Genomic DNA, 16410 nt, shown 5'->3' with positions numbered 1-16410 from the left:
CACATGTCCAGTTATGAACTTGACCTAGATATCATCAAGCTGAACATTCGCACCAACTTTCATGAAGATCCAGTGAGAAATATGGCCTCTAGAGACATCACAAGAATTTTCTATTTTTAGACCTACTGACCTAGTTTTTGGCCGCACGTGACCCAGTTTCGAATTTGACCTAGATATCATCAAGATGAACATTCTGACCAATCTTCATCAAGATCTCTTGAAAAATATGGCCTCTAGAGAGGTCACAAGGTTTTTCTATTTTTAGATCTACTGACCTTGTTATTGACCGCACGTGACCCAGTTTCGAACCTGACCTAGGTATCATCAAGGTGAACATTCTGACCAATTTTCATAAAGATCATATGAAAAATATGGCCTCTAGAGAGGTCACAAAGTTTTTCTATTTTCAGACCTACTGACCTAGTTTTTGACCGCACGTGACCCAGTTTCAAACTAGACCTAGATATCATCAAGGTGAACATTCTGACCAATTTTAATGAAGATCCATTGAGAAATATGGCCTCTAGAGAGGTCACAAGGTTTTTCTATTTTTAGACCTACTGACCTAGTTTTTGATCCCACGTGACACAGTTTCGAACTTGACCTAGATATCATCAAGGTAAACATTCTGACCAATTTTCATGAAGATCTCATGAAAAATATGGCCTCTAGAGAGGTCACAATGTTTTTCTATTTTTAGATCTACTGACCTAGTTTTTGACCCCACGTGACCCAGTTTCAAACTTGACCTAGATATCATCAAGGTAAACATTGTGACCAATTTTCATGAAGATCCATTGAAAAATATGGCCTCTAGAGAGGTCACAAGGTTTTTCTATTTTTAGACCTACTGACCTAGTTTTTGACCGCACGTGACCCAGTTTCGAACTTGACCTAGATATCATCAAGGTGAACATTCTGACCAATTTTCATGAAGATCAATTGAGAAATATGGCCTCTAGAAAGGTCACAAGGTTTTTCTATTTTTAGACCCAACGACCTAGTTTTTGACCCCACATGACCCAGTTTCGAATTTGACCTAGACATCATCAAGGTGAACATTCTGACCAATATTCATGAAGATCTCATGAAAAATATGGCCTCTAGAGAGGTCACAAGGTTTTTCTATTTTTAGATCTACTGACCTAGTTTTTAACCCTACATGACCCAGTTTCAAACTTGACCTAGATATCATCAAGGTAAACATTCTGACCAATTTTCATGAAGATCCATTGAAAAATATGGCCTCTAGAGAGGTCACAAGGTTTTTCTATTTTTAGACCTACTGACCTAGTTTTTGACCGCATGTGACCCAGTTTCGAACTTGACCTAGATATCATCAAGGTGAACATTCTGACTAATTTTCATGAAGATCCATTGAGAAATATGGCCTCTAGAGAGGTCACAAGGTTTTTCTATTTTTAGACCTAATGACCTAGTTTTTGACCCCACATGACCCAGTTTCAAACTTGACCTAGATATCATCAAGGTGAACTTTTCGACCAATATTCATGAAGATCTCATGTAAAATATGGCCTCTAGAGAGGTCACAAGGTTTTTCTATTTTTAGATCTACTGACCTAGTTTTCAACCCCACGTGACCCATTTTCAAACTTGACCTAGATATCATCAAGGTGAACATTCTGACCAATTTTCATGAAGATCTTTTGAAATTTATGGCCTCTAGAGAGGTCACAAGGTTTTTCTATTTTTAGAACTACTGACCTAGTTTTTGACGGCACGTGACCCAGTTTCGAACTTGACCTAGATAACATGAAGATGAACATTCTGACCAACTTTCATAAAGATCCTACGAAAAATGTGACCTCTAGAGTGGTCACAAGCAAAAGTTTACGGACGGACGGACGACGGACGCTGCGTGATCACAAAAGCTCACCTTGTCACAGGTGAGCTAAAAATATATGTACGAAGAATCATTTAAAACTTATTAAAAATCGCAACGACATCATACTGCTTCATTTTAAAACCACATTTCTATTTACGTTCATGAGGTCACGTAACCTATTCTGCCGTGCTAACAGAAATCTGTTTGCTAAAAAATCGTTTTACTCCATGTATTTAAATTGCTGCCGCTTTTTCATTATTTAAGATTTTTTAATTGTGTTTTTTTGTACTTTCTGTTCAAAAGTCTGAATTTTATTACCATAGTATGTACCGTTTATTTACTTTAAAAAGAAAATAAATAATCAAGATCGCGCTGTTTGAAATTTTACAAAACATTATATGAAAATTTTATCGTTTTTAAAGAATTTTGCCTACATTCCTGTCGATATCTTATTTAAATTGTTATAGAATTCAAACTGTATTAGTTCTCAAGCGGTGTTGAAAATCTGAAGCGATTATATTAAACAAGAGGACCATGATGGTCCTGAATCGCTCACCTCTTCCCACACGATCCAGTTTTGAGAATGACGTCGTTTTTTCTATTATTTGACATAGTGACCTAGTTTTTGAGCTCATGTGACCCAGTTTTGAACTTGACCTAGATATTATCAAGATAAAAATTCTGACCAATTTTCATGAAGATCCATTGAAAAATATGGTCTCTAGAGAGGTCACAAGGTTTTTCTATTATTTGACCTATGGACCTAGTTTTCGAAGATACGTGACCCTGTTTTGAACTTTACCTAGATATCATCAAGGTGAACATTCTCACAAATTTTCATGAAGATCTCGTGAAAAATATGGCCTTTAGAGAGGTCACAAGGTTTTTCTATTTTTATATCTACTGGCCTAGTTTTTGATCGCACGTGACCCAGTTTTGAAACTGACCTAGATATCATCAAGGTGAACATTCAGATCAATTTTCATGAAGATCCATTGAAAAATATGGCCTCTAGAGAGGTCAAAAGATTTTAATCATTTTAGACCTACTGACCTAGTTTTTGACCGCAGTTGACCCAGTTTCAAACTTGACCAAGATATTATCAAGATGAACATTCAGATCAACTTTGATACAGTTCCCATGAAAGGTATGGCCTCTAAAGAGGTCACAAGGTTTTTTTATTATCTGACCTACTGACCTAGTTTTTTAAGGCACGTGACCCAGTTTCAAACTTGACCTAGATATCATCAAGGTGAACACTCTGACCAATTTTCATGAAGATCCATTCAAGGGTATGGCCTCTAGAGAGGTCACAAGGTTTTTCTATTTCAAGACCTACTGACCTAGTTTTTGATCACAGCTGACCCAGTTTCAAACTTGACCTATACATCATCAAGATTAACATTCAGACCAACTTTCATACAGATCCCATGAAAAATATGGCCTCTAGAGAGGTCACGTTTTTTCATTATTTGACCTACTGACCTACTTTTTGAAGGCACGTGACCCACTTTCGAACTTGACCTACATATCATCAAGATGAACATTCTGACCAATTTTTATAGAGATCCATTCATAAGTATGGCCTCTAGAGAGGTCACAAGGTATTTCTATTTTTAGACCTACTGACCTAGTTTTTGACCGCACATGACCCTGTTTCAAACTTGACCTAGATATCATCAAGATGAACATTCAGACCAACTTTCATACAGATCCCATGAAAAATATGGCCTTTAGAGAGGTCACAAGGTTTTTCTATTATTTGACCTACTGACCTAGTTTTTGATGGCACGTGACCCACTTTCGATCTTGACCTAGATATCATCAAGATGAACACTCTGACCAATTTTCATACAGATCCCATGAAAAATATGGCCTCTAGAGAGGTCACAAGATTTTTCTATTATTTGACCTACTGACCTAGTTTTTGATGGCACGTGACCCAGTTTCGAACTTGACCTAGATATCATCAAGATGAACATTCTGACCAATTTTAATGAAGATTTTGTGAAATATATGGCCTGTAGAGAGGTCACAAGGTTTTTCTATTTTTAGACCTACTGACCTAGTTTTTGATGGCACGTGACCCACTTTCGAACTTGACCTAGATATCATCAAGATGAATATTCTGACCAACTTTCATAAAGATCCCACAAAAAATGTGACCTCTAGAGTGGTCACAAGCAAAAGTTTACGGACGGACGGACTAACGCACGGACGGACGGACGACGGACGACGGACGCTGCGTGATCACAAAAGCTCACCTTGTCACTATGTGACAGGTGAGCTAAAAATGAATGCACTACGCGTGTTTTTTGTGTCAAAAGTAACTGCGATGTAAATTAAGTATTACGATAGGGCGCACGTGCTTGTGGAATGGAAAATTACCAGCATGACGTTCTGATATTTTTACGATTCGCGGGTAAATTCCAGTCAATCCAGGTAATTTTGCCTGATGTAATTACTTAGTTTTTGGTAAAGTTACCACGTAAAAACCACTCGCCCGATCGATGGAGTAGTCCATTCGTGCTATCCTGACTTCAACTCGCCAATTCTTATAACTTTAGAATGCCGTACTAAGGTCTACCCAACTTTTGATAGTGGACCTGCCGATATTTTGGTTGCGTTGGTCCAACGGTCCACTGCTAAGATCGAGGCATACAAGTTTTTTTCTACACTGATTCCTTTTGTCCAGTAAACATTGTGTAACAGGCAAAGTTCATAGTTTTACAGACAGACATAGCTTCGGGCCGTTTTTGCCAATTAGAGATTTTCGGGGCCACAATTAATCTTTTGTTGCAAATGGCTCAAGTGCAACCGACAGCGTGACCCCTGAACAAGTGGTACATACATGATAATAGGCTGCTCTTCTACGAATTATTTATCGCTTAACGTTTACACATTGATCAATAAACACCTTTCATAATGAAGGACATTATTGTACTAAATACAAACCGCGAGATGACCACGTGTCAGTCGGCGCGTGGCGTGATTGACATCTGTCAGTAGCTAATTAGTATATGACGCTCCGCCTACTGCCATACTTCCGCTTGTGGCGGCGAACAGTATTGAAATTCACCGAGATTTTTGATTGACAAGGGGCAGAACTTTTGAACTCGATATGCATCAAAGAAAACTTCTCGATTTTCGCGGGTGAAAACCCGGAACCTCGAGTCTACCGACAAACAGGCTTTTCGCCATGTTGTTTCATGTCGACGGAACCAGGAACGTTCGTTTCTATGTGTGACGAGGTCGGGTACAACTAAATTATCCCTATAATCAATGGTATGATCAGAATCTTGAATTTCGGCCCGTTAAAAAAATTGCGGTCGGCGGTAAAAACTTACGGTCGGTCGGGTTACAGGAAACAGACATTTTTTATTTTTTTTAAGGCCTAAAACGGAGACTAAAAATTAAGCATGAGATTATGAAAAGCTCCACAGCTGGTCACAATCACCCTCTTATACATAGACCTATATTCAAAGGGTTGGGGGTGGAGGGGTTGGGAGGCCTATGCTGCTCCCCTGCCCAAAGTTGCCCGAGAAGTCACCTTTATTTAACAAAGTTGAACATGTATCAGAACCCACCATTTCAAACTTGTATTTAATTTTTTTTTTCTGGAATTCGATCTATATCTACCGCCAAATTTTGGATTGTAATGTGGCTTTCATATGCAACAACACTTCCTGTGTCCAGATTAATAATATCAGGGCACTCAGAATTTAGACTAGAAATGTAACAGTTGCCATCATTTCATTCCTGACAAAGATGTAACACAGGCCATCATTTCATTCCTATCAAAGGTGTAACAGATGCCACCACGGTTTTCATTAATTCCTACCAAAAGATGTAACAGAAGGCACCATTTCATTTCTATCATCCAAAAAGGCCACTATTTCATTCATAGAGGTAGCATAGGCCGCCCTTTCATTACTGTCAAAAGATGTAACAGAGGCCACTATTTCATTCCTGTCAAGAGATATAACAGAGGCCACCATTTCATTAATACATTTCTAACAACATTTTTATCTCAATTAAAAAACTCGTCTAACCATTTTGCTAAAAACTCACATTTCCATTTCTTTTCATTTATTTTTAGCTGGTGTTAGAGCTTGAAACCCTATATCTACAATGATCAAGTAGAAAATGTGTCAACAAGGTTTTTCTGCGATCTGGTAATTTTGCTATCTTGATTTACAGTTGTGTATGTTTGCATGCCTGTGTTGTGTGTGTGTGTTGGTGTGTGGTGGTGGGGAGTGCAGTCTTGGAAGCTAGTGGTTTACAGCAAAAACAGCTTTCAAACCAATGTAGTGGTACAGACACACAAAATAAATCATAAACTGTTTCCAACCTGGGCGTCCTAGAACCACATAGAAGTCCATTCCATAGATTCCAATCCCTGGGTCGTACTTGATTCCCAAATCAATATGTTCCTGTATACCAAATCCAAAGTTGCCAGATTCTGAGAAATTGTTCTTTCTCAATTCGTATTCACGTACCTGAAAAAAGGCATGATACAAATGCTGTTACAAGCCAATATATGTGGAACACATGCACTGTCATCTTTTTTAAAGTGGAATGGTTCTTGCCACATTTACATTAAGGTATTGGACCCCTAATAGTAATGTTTAAAGAATGGCATTTGCTTGGTACATTCTTAAAGATGACCATGTTGCAATTTTTTAAAACAACTTTTACCATGCCATTTTTTGTAAATTTTGTATAATTCGTGGTATTTCCTCAAGCTCAAGTAGAGACAAATTTCAAAGTGATGGCCACTATCCAAAATGTTTGCAGAGAACTCATTTTACCATTAATTTTGATAAAAGAAACATCAAACTATTGGTAAACAATTATAAAACACAAAATAAAACTGTCAGTATCCATTTTTCTAGGGTGCCTCAAGTAAGCAGATTTAATGAGACAGAATTCTAACTCCAACATTGAAAAATTAAGGTTGAATCCTGCGGGTATGTTTTGAACCTTGGGGCAGAAGTAAAACCTACCTAAATTTCTTCCACAATATGTAATCTAAAGAGTGAAGGCAAAACAGAGAACTTTTACCACATGTAACTCAGTATTTTTAAAGATGTGCTAGTGGGAAAAAAAGTTAAATTCGATCCCTGAACAGATGTAAAACAAGAGCACCGCCTTGTGGGTTCAGACGCTCATCTGATTTTTTTGTCTTTGTATAATAGAAATATTGTCCTACCTATGATTTTCTAAGTCCAAAAGGGGCCATAATTCTTGCAAAAAGCAATGTAGTGTTGCGGTACTTGCTGTGCAGAGTCAGCTTTTAATGGCAAATGACTGCTCCATACTTTAAAGCAACAGCTTTGACTGTTAAGGAGAAATGTTGACCTAAATGCAAAACTTAACCAAACAAGGAGCTGCGTTCAATAAACGCTTGATGCCCCCCAGTGGCATACTTGTCGATAGATTTTGCACCTAAGTCCAAAACAAGGTCAAGGTCAAACTGAGGTCAGGTGATGTTTGAAGATGAGGAATGGTCACAGTTTACATCTGTATTAGTATCAATTCATTCTTGTAAGGGGTATTGATGCTAGACGATGCGGTCCCATTTGGTTAACCAAGAGATGGCCCATATAAAGCAACCTAAGTCCAAAATGAGGTCAAGGTCAAACTGAGGTCAGGTGATGTCTGAAGATGAGGAATGCTCACAGGTTAAATCTACATTAGTATCAAGTCATTCTAGTAAGGGGTATTGATGCTAGACGAAACGGTACCATTCGGTTAACCTCGTACGGACGGACAACAATAGCCTCCTGCACAGTATGCGGGGGGCAAAAAAACTGATATTTTCAAAGAAAAAAGGGGGCCCAAAACGCAAAAAGCGGATGGAGTTTTTTTTGCTGTAAATAGCTTTTGATGGGAACAATGTGGAAAGTTTTAAAACAAAAGCTTTGAAATTTTAGGGAAAAGCTACGAAAAAGAAAAAATTTAACAAAAAAATTTGATTTTCTAAGTCAAAAAGGGCCCTAATTCTTGCAAAAGGTGGATGGAGTTGTTCTTGTGACAGAGTCAGCTTTTATGGTGAACAAGTGTTGAAGTTTCAAGCAACAAGGCAGTTGAAAGAAGCTTATTCCCCCCCGTGTTATGATAGGGCTAAAACCCTTTGACCTTGAGAGTGCCTTACCTTAAGGACATGACTGATTAGGGGTCTCACATTGTTTTGATGAGGGGGTCTTTAACCCAAGTTCCTGATTACCCTTCAAGGGGTTTGGAGATACAGAGCGGACCAAATGGAAGGCCAACCCCTTTGACCTCGAGTTGTGACCTTGACCTTGACCCAAAACATGGCTGACTCAGGGTTCTAACATCGTCTTGATGAGGTGATCTTTTGCCAAAGTTTCACGATTATCCTTCAGGGGTTTGGGGAGGTCAAGTAGATACGAAATGGAAGGCTCAAACATTTGCCCTTGGTTGTGCCTTGCCCTTGGCCGACAGGTGTAATGGGTTCTGCATTTCATTTTGATGGGTGATCTTTTGACCCAATTTATGATTATCCTTAAAGGGGGTTTTTGGGAGTACAGAGCGGCCAAAAGGGAAAGGGCCCAAAACCTTTGACCTTGATTTTGACCTTGCCCTTAGCCAACATGGCGATCTGTTCTGCACATCGTCTTGAAAAGGTGATCATTTGAAAAAAGTTTCATGAAAACCTTAAGGGGTTTAGGAGATACAGAGCGGACAAAAAAATGTTAGGGGAAGAAGCCCATTCCTAACCCCCCCGCACCACTCATGGGGGGGATTAATAAAACTTAAATAGTTAGGAAAAAAATTAACCTAAACTAAAATTTAAAACCAAAAAAATTTGAAAATTTTCACCCAAAAAGGGCCATAATTCGCAAAAAACGGGGTGGAGTTTTTTTTCTTGCGTACGAGTCGGTTTGATGTGAACAAGTATTGCAAGTTTTAAAGAATGCTTTGTAGTTTTTGAGGAAAAAAACTGACTAAACAAAACTTAACCCGGCAATCCAACGCTGATCAAGTGATGACAATAACTCTTTTTTCTTCAAAAAATCTGATGAGCTAAAAATAGATTATTATCATGTACACCTTGACAAAATTATTATCATAGTATTTTTTCTTTTATGTTCTGTCAGAACGTACTGAATGGCTTTGATTATTTAAGTGTTAAAGGGCAAAAAGCGTCTTTTTAATTAGCTTTAAAAATTAAGACGACGAAGGGTAGGTGACGCTGTTGTTAAAAATTTTTTTACTTAAAAATCTGATTTTTATTTTGTTTTTTTTTAGTTAAAAGAAAATTCAGTTTCAAAAACTGCATTGGAGTTTGGGTGTGGGAATATTTTTGTCTTTCTTTGATTATTCAAGGGGTTTAAAAATTACAGGGGGACAAGAAATGCTAAAGGAACCCGCATCATAACATAATATGTCCCCTTTAGGCGTTTAAAAGAGTTGTCCATAAGACAGCCAATGCTCGACATTGAAAGTTTGTCCCCGAAAACAGGGAAACCCCAAAATTTAAAAAATTATTAACTGTTTTAATCCCGTATCTCATTAGTTTTTTGTTTCCTGCAAGACTTTTTAACCCCGAAATTTTGGGAAGTTTAAAACAGGACAAATATGTACATGTCAGGTTATGGTTCTTTATGCTATAACCTATTTTTTTTAAACCAATTTAAGCATATCTGCTTTTTTTTGAAAAACAATGAATGAATATTGCCCTGCAATACAAAGTCCCCTACTGGAAGGCACCCAATTTTCTCTACTGCAGTAAAAAATAATGAACTGATATCTGTCAATGATGTATAAACAATATTGTACTATATATACAATATAATATAACAAAGCACTTGGATTAAAATTTGCATATATAAAAACGTACAGTTGTTTTCATTTGGATTTTTTTTTTGGTCAATTATACAAAAAATTAACATAAAAGTTATTTATAGTAACAACAAAGTGAAATAAACCCTAAAAAAAACAAAAAAAAAAACAAGAGCTGTCTCCGTAGGATGACACATGCCCCCGATGGCACTTTGAATGAATAGTTATGGCTGATGTTAGAGTTTAGGACCTTTGACCTACAGAGCTGGGTCTTGCACGCGACACATCGTCTTACTGTGTCACACATTCATGCATAGCTATTTTAAAATCCATGCATGAATGACAAAGATATGGACCGGAATGCCCATCAATGCACTATCATGAAAAATGATCTTTAACGTCTAAGTGTGACCTTGACCTTTGAGCTACGGACCTGTGTCTTGCGTGTGACACATCGTCTTACTGTGGTACACATTCATGCCAAGTTATTTGAAAATCCATCCATCGATGACAAAGATATGGACCGGACACGCCCATCAATGCACTATCCTTTAACATCTAACTGTGACCTTGACCTTTGAGCTACGAACCTGGGTCTTACGCATGACACGTCGTCTTACTGTGGTACACATTTATGCCAAGTTATTTGAAAATCCATCCATCGATGACAAAGATATGGACCAGACACGCCCATCAATGCACTATCCTTTAACGTCTAAGTGTGACCTTGACCTTTGAGCTATGGACCTGGGTCTTGCGCACTGCACGTCGTCTTACTGTGGTACACATTCATGCCAAGTTATTTGAAAATCCATCCATCGATGACAAAGATATGGACCGGACACGCCCACCAATGCACTATCCTTTAACGTCTAAGTGTGACCTTGACCTTTGAGCTACGGACCTGGGTCTTGCGCACTGCACGTCGTCTTACTGTGGTACACATTCATGCCAAGTTATTTGAAAATCCATCATCGACGACAAAGATATGGACCGGACACGCCCATCAATGCACTATCCTTTAACGTCTAAGTGTGACCTTGACCTTTGAGCTACGGACCTGGGTCTTGCGCACTGCACGTAGTCTTACTGTGGTACACATTCATGCCAAGTTATTTGAAAATCCATCCATCGATGACAAAGATATGGACCGGACACGAAAATTGCGGACAGACCGACAGACTGATGGTTCAAAACTATATGCCTCCCTTCGGGGGCATAAAAAATCTATAAAATTTAAGTCCACAAGAAACTCTTTACCAGGTAGAGATAGATCAAAATACACCTAAAATTTGTGAGGTTGGTATTTGACCTTGAAAAAGATAAAGCAAGTTTCAAAGCTATGCCTTTAAATGATAGCTATATGTACTTTCATGCAAAACTTAGTTGTGACATCGACGCCACGAGTAGAATAGCTCATACTATTCTTTGAATAGCCGAGCTAAAAACCCAGGTGCACAAATACACATGCTGGATAATATTCCTACATGGTTTCATGACATGGTAAAATATTTTTTAAATTTATTCGGCAATTTATGTGTACTTTCGCTAAGCCAAGGACCATAACTCTGGTTGTGTAAAATCCCAATTAAACACCAGCTGCCTAACTTCACATGCTATACAACAATCCGCTAATGTTTATGACTGTAAGTCATATACTTTTTAAGATACATGCGGCACAAACATATTTTTGACAATCAAGGGCCATGTAACTGGTCTGGCTGAGCAATACCTCTAACAAAACCCTAGGTGCACAACTGACCATGCTGAACCCAAAAACACTATCTAAAACTTAACTGAACAAGAGCTCGTAGAACACAAAACGCCCCCCTGGATGCATTCTGTAATTGCACAAGGAACTGAAATCATTTGGTCACTGTACACAAAAGTTCTACAGTTCTGGGTCAATGTGACCTTGACATTTGACCTTAAAATCAATAGGGGTCATCTGCTAGTCCTGATCAACCTCCCTATTAAGTTTCGTGATGTAAGGCCCAAACGTTCTCAAGTTTTCGTCCAGAAAACAGTTTAACTGTTCCGGGTCAGTGTGACCTTGACCTATAGCCTATTGACCTCAAGGTCAATAGGGGTCATCTGCTGGTCATGACCAACCTCCCTATCAATTTTCATGATCCTAGGCCCAAGCATTCTTGAGTTTCATCCGGAAATGGATTGGTCTACATACCGACCGACCGACAGACATCTGCAAAACAACATTCCCTCCTTCTTCGGGGGCATTATTAAAGTCTTTTAAGATGTACACATTTTGAAAACCGTCCTTACTTTTCTAAATTGTTTTCCTTTAAAAAAGGGAGCTGTCTTTGCATTGCGCTGACAAATTAAAGGGCATTGACGGGAAGTTGGGGGGTTCAAAATATTACCTGAAAATTTTCAAACAAAAAAAAACGGAACAGTTTAAGACAAAACAATTTTCCGGGCTTTGGGGAAAACTGGAAAGTCTTGCACTTTTTTTTATAGCAAAGGGTGTGACCTTGTTGGTAAGCAGGTGGTTAAGTTTAAAAGCTATATATAAAAAAATTTTAAAAAGACAAAAATTTCGAATGGTATGCAAAAACCTAACTAATTTCTATGTCCAAATAAGGGGCCAAAAACTGAGCTAAAGCCCTTGTCTGGGAAAAATTTGGGACTAGAAGGTAAACAAGGGGGGTAAACAAGGGGGTCAAAGTTTCAAACCCATATGACAAAAAAAAGGGGGGTTGGGCAAAATAAGATGGTACGAAATCTTTTCCATGCCCAAAAAAGGGGCTAATTCACCCAAAAATTAGTTGACAGAGTTTTTGTACTCTTGCCACAGATGGGAGGACTGTTATTTTAAAAATAGAGTTATTTTTGGGAAAAAGCGAAATGTCTCCCACAACTGCCTAATCATCAAAAACATAAGTCAGTTTTTTTTATTTTGTTTAGTCACAAAAAAAATAGACCTTTGAGGAGAAAAAAGGGGATTTTCGTAATTAAAGGGGGCCATAAACCTAAAGGCCTATGCCAATTTTGCTAGTTTAGAACCTGGGAGAGGAATTTAGTCATACACATTTTGTTTAAGTTTCTTTGAAGATCGGATGAAAATTTTTTCGTTTTTAAAGAGTGCGGAAAAGTGTAAAAAAGGCGGGTTTTTTTGGGTTTTTTTTAAAAGGGCCTAATTCCTAAGGGGCCTGGGGTCAAATTTTGGTACTTATCGAATTTGGCCCGGGGACTCATTTTTTTTAAAGGGTTTGGGGGGAAGATCGCTTGTGAAATTTTCTGCTTAGATTTGGGGGACAAGAGGAAGGGGATTTGGTGCATTTTGGAATGAAGACTTCACCCTTTTTTATGGGGGTCTAGGTTTTTCATTTATTTTTTTTAAAGGGGTCATTATTCCGAATCCCCTGGGGGGTTTTGGCTAGTTATGGGAATTTGGGCCCAAAGGTCTTATTGGCTAAACATTTTGTTAAAAGTTTGGTGAAAGTTTCGGATAAACAAGGGACCTTGAGGCCTAAATTCGCTAACCTATCCCCACTGCCCCAAGGTTAAAATGGTATGACGTCATTATTTCTTTTATTTGCCCATAGTGCCCTTAGTTTTTGAGAAACAAGTGCCCTTTGATATCATCAAGTTTTAAAAAATTTTCTGCCCAAAATTTTCATAAAGATCCAATTGAAAAATTCCCCCTTAGGAGGTTACAAGGTTTTTTATTTTTTGACCTAATGACCTATTTTTTTTGGAGGGAAAGTGACCCACTTTTAAATTTGACCTAGATTTCTTTCAAGCTGAAAATTCTCCCCAATTTTCTTTGGGATCCCCCGTTGAAAAAATTGGGGCCCTCTAGAGAGGTCAAAAAGGGGGTTTTTTCTTTTTTTTTCGCCCTCCCTGACTAGTTTTTGCCGCACAGGGCCCATTTACGAACCTAAATTTAGATACTTCAAGCTAAACTTTCTCCCCGTTTTCATGAAGACCCTTTGAGAAATATGGCCTCTAGAGGGGTTTAAAAAGGTTTTTTTATTTTCGCCCTACTGACCTAGTTTTTGCCCCAAACGTGACCCAGTTTCGAACCTGCCTAGATTCTTAAGGTGAACATTCTGACCAATATTTTTTTGAAGTTTCTTTTAAAAAAATTTTGGGGCCCCTTCTGGGGGAGGTAAAAAGGTTTTTTTTATTTTTGTTTATGCCCTATTTTTAAAACCCATGTGACCCAGTTTAAAAACTTGATCTAGTTATAAAAGGTAAACATTCTGCCCAATTTTCCTGAAGACCCATTAAAAAATATGGCCTCTAGAGGGGTTTCCAAAAAGGTTTTTTATTTTTAGCCCTTTACTGCCTTTTTTTTTAAACCCGCACATGACCCAGTTTCGAATTGGGACCTAGATTCTCAACCCTGAACATTTGCCCAAATTTTTTATGAAAAATCCATTGAAAAAATATGGCCTCTAGAGAGGTCACAAGGATTTTTCTATTTTTAGACCTACTGACTAGTTTTTGCCCCGCACGGGGCCCAAAGTTTTAAATTTGGGACCTAGATATCTTCAAGGTAAAACATTCTGACCAATTTTCATGAAGTTTCCTTTGGGGAAAAGGGCCTCTAGGAGGTCAAAAGGGTTTTTTTTCCCTATTTTTGGGACCTAATGCCCTATTTTTTTGGTGGAAGGGAAACCCAGTTTCAAACCTGACCTAGATATCATAAAGGTTTAACTTCGGGAACCAATATTCATGAAGATCTCTGAAAATTTTAGGGCCCTCTAGAGAGGTCTAAAGGTTTTTTTATTTTTAGCCCAAATGCCCTATTTTTTTTGGAAACCCCAAAGTTGACCCATTTTCGAATTTGGGCCCTTTAGATATCATCAAGGGGGAACTTTCTAAACCAATTTTCTAAAGGTTTCTTGTGTTTTTATAGGGCCCTTTTAGAGAGGTCACGGGTTTTTTTTCTATTTTTAGCCCTACTGCCCTTTAGTTTTTATGGCACATGACCCATTTTTCGAATTGCCTAGATATCATAAAGGGGTGAACATTCTGCCCAAATTTCTTTAAAGGCCCCCTTTAAAAATGGGGACCTCTGGGAGTGGTCAAAAGCAAAAGTTTACGGACGGAAGGGACAGCACGCGGCGGCGGGGAAACCCCGCGCGATCACAAAAGCTCACCTTGTCACTTTGTGAAGGTGGTTTAAAAAATGTTTGACGGGAAATTTGCGGGACAAGATGAAGGGTTTTTTGGGTTTTTGCTTGTTTGGGGAATTTGGAAGACTTCAGCATTTTTATGTGTCTAGGTATTCATTAGTTATTTTTGGGGGCCCCTAATTCCAAAGTGTTTTTTAAACCGATTTGGTAGTTATCGAATTTGGCCCAAAGGTTTATTTGCAAACACTTTTTTGTTTGAGTTTGGGGGGAAGATCGGATACGAAATGTCTGCCCTTATAGTGCGAAAACAAGACAAAAGGGTTTTTGGTGCATTTTTGGGAAAATTAAAGACTTCGCATTTTTATGCACCTAGGGGGGATTCATAAATTATTGTCAAGGGCCTTTAATTTCCGAAGTGTTTTGGGCGTTTTTAGCAAAGTTATCAAACTTGATGGGGTTTCTTAGGGGTTCAAACACATTTTGTTCAATTTTGGGGAAAAGATGGTTTTGAGAACTATTCAAATTAGAGGTTGGGGAAAAGGGTTGAAGGGTTTTTTTTGGGCATGTTTGGAATGAAAAACTTCAGAATTTTTATGCATTTTGGTTTGATTCATTTATTGTCAAGGGCCATTTTTTCCCAAAGTGTTTTTGGCCCCGATTTAGTTGTTATCAAACTTGGTAAGGTCTTCATTTCAAACACATTTTTTTCCCAATTTTGGGTTTAAAGATGGGAAATGAGAATTATTCGATTAGAGTGCGGACAAGCTTTGTGACAAAAAAGGGACACACACACCACGGGACGGGAGTAAATAAATTAAAGGGTCTCCCACCCCATGTGTGGTGGGAGAAATAAAAAAGTGAAAAAAAGGTTCAAACCCTTTAAATATGTAAAAACACACAAAAGGGTGAACTGGTACGAAAAACAAAAACCAAGATTTCTAAGTTAAAAGGGACCAAAAACTCACCCAAAATTCTTGAAGGATTTTTTGTACTTTTGCTGGACTGGTGATGGAAAAAAAATTTTGTTAAAAGTTTCAAAGCTTTCTCAAAAGTTTTGTCAAAAAGTGGACGGGTACGAAAAACTTAACCAAGGTTGTGATGCCGACCCCGACGTCTTGGGGAGTAGGTTAGCTCAAATTTTTCTTGGGGAAAAGTCGAGTAAAAATCCCCTATTTTAAAAACCCTCCTCCAAGTTTCCTTAATCACCCTTTTCCCCCTGGGGGACTGTACGTGAACGGCAATTTTTCCCATTTCTCCCGTTTTAAAAAATTTGTCTCACGTGTAGGGGTAAAAGGGCAAAAAAAAAGAAAATAAACTGTCTTGGAAAGTGACTCTTTCCCCCCCCAACCCGGTCTTGTCAAAAGAAAAAAGGCAGTCAAAAGGGAATCTTAAAAAAAACTTAGAAAAAATATAAAAATGTCAAAAAAAAAGGGGGCCTGATGGCCCTATATCGCTCCCTGTTACTTTTAAATTTGAGGACAAAAAAGGGGCCCTTCAGAAAAAATATCAAAGCCCAAAGGACAGGAACAAAAAAAGGGGGAAAAAATTTTAAAACCAAAAAAAAAAAAATCTTAAAGGTTTTGGGTTTATTTTAAAAAATACCCCAAAAAAATTGGGAAAGGTCCACCCATTTTGTACCACAGAAAACTG

The 16410-nt window shown here is 38.2% G+C and overlaps 1 protein-coding gene across 1 annotated transcript in view; it reads right to left on the bottom strand.

The window, feature by feature from the left end:
• Positions 1–16410, bottom strand: part of LOC128549262 (60S ribosomal protein L11-like) — a 66991-nt gene that overhangs the window by 16033 nt on the left and 34548 nt on the right. The window contains exon 3 of the mRNA XM_053525803.1: positions 6198–6369. Within this exon, the coding sequence (XP_053381778.1) occupies positions 6198–6369 (172 nt within the window). The remainder of the gene's footprint in view (positions 1–6197; positions 6370–16410) is intronic.

Source organism: Mercenaria mercenaria, chromosome 16, assembly GCF_021730395.1.
Source record: "Mercenaria mercenaria strain notata chromosome 16, MADL_Memer_1, whole genome shotgun sequence".
In the NCBI taxonomy this organism is placed as follows: domain Eukaryota; kingdom Metazoa; phylum Mollusca; class Bivalvia; order Venerida; family Veneridae; genus Mercenaria; species Mercenaria mercenaria.
This window is presented reverse-complemented; position numbering and strand designations above follow the sequence as displayed.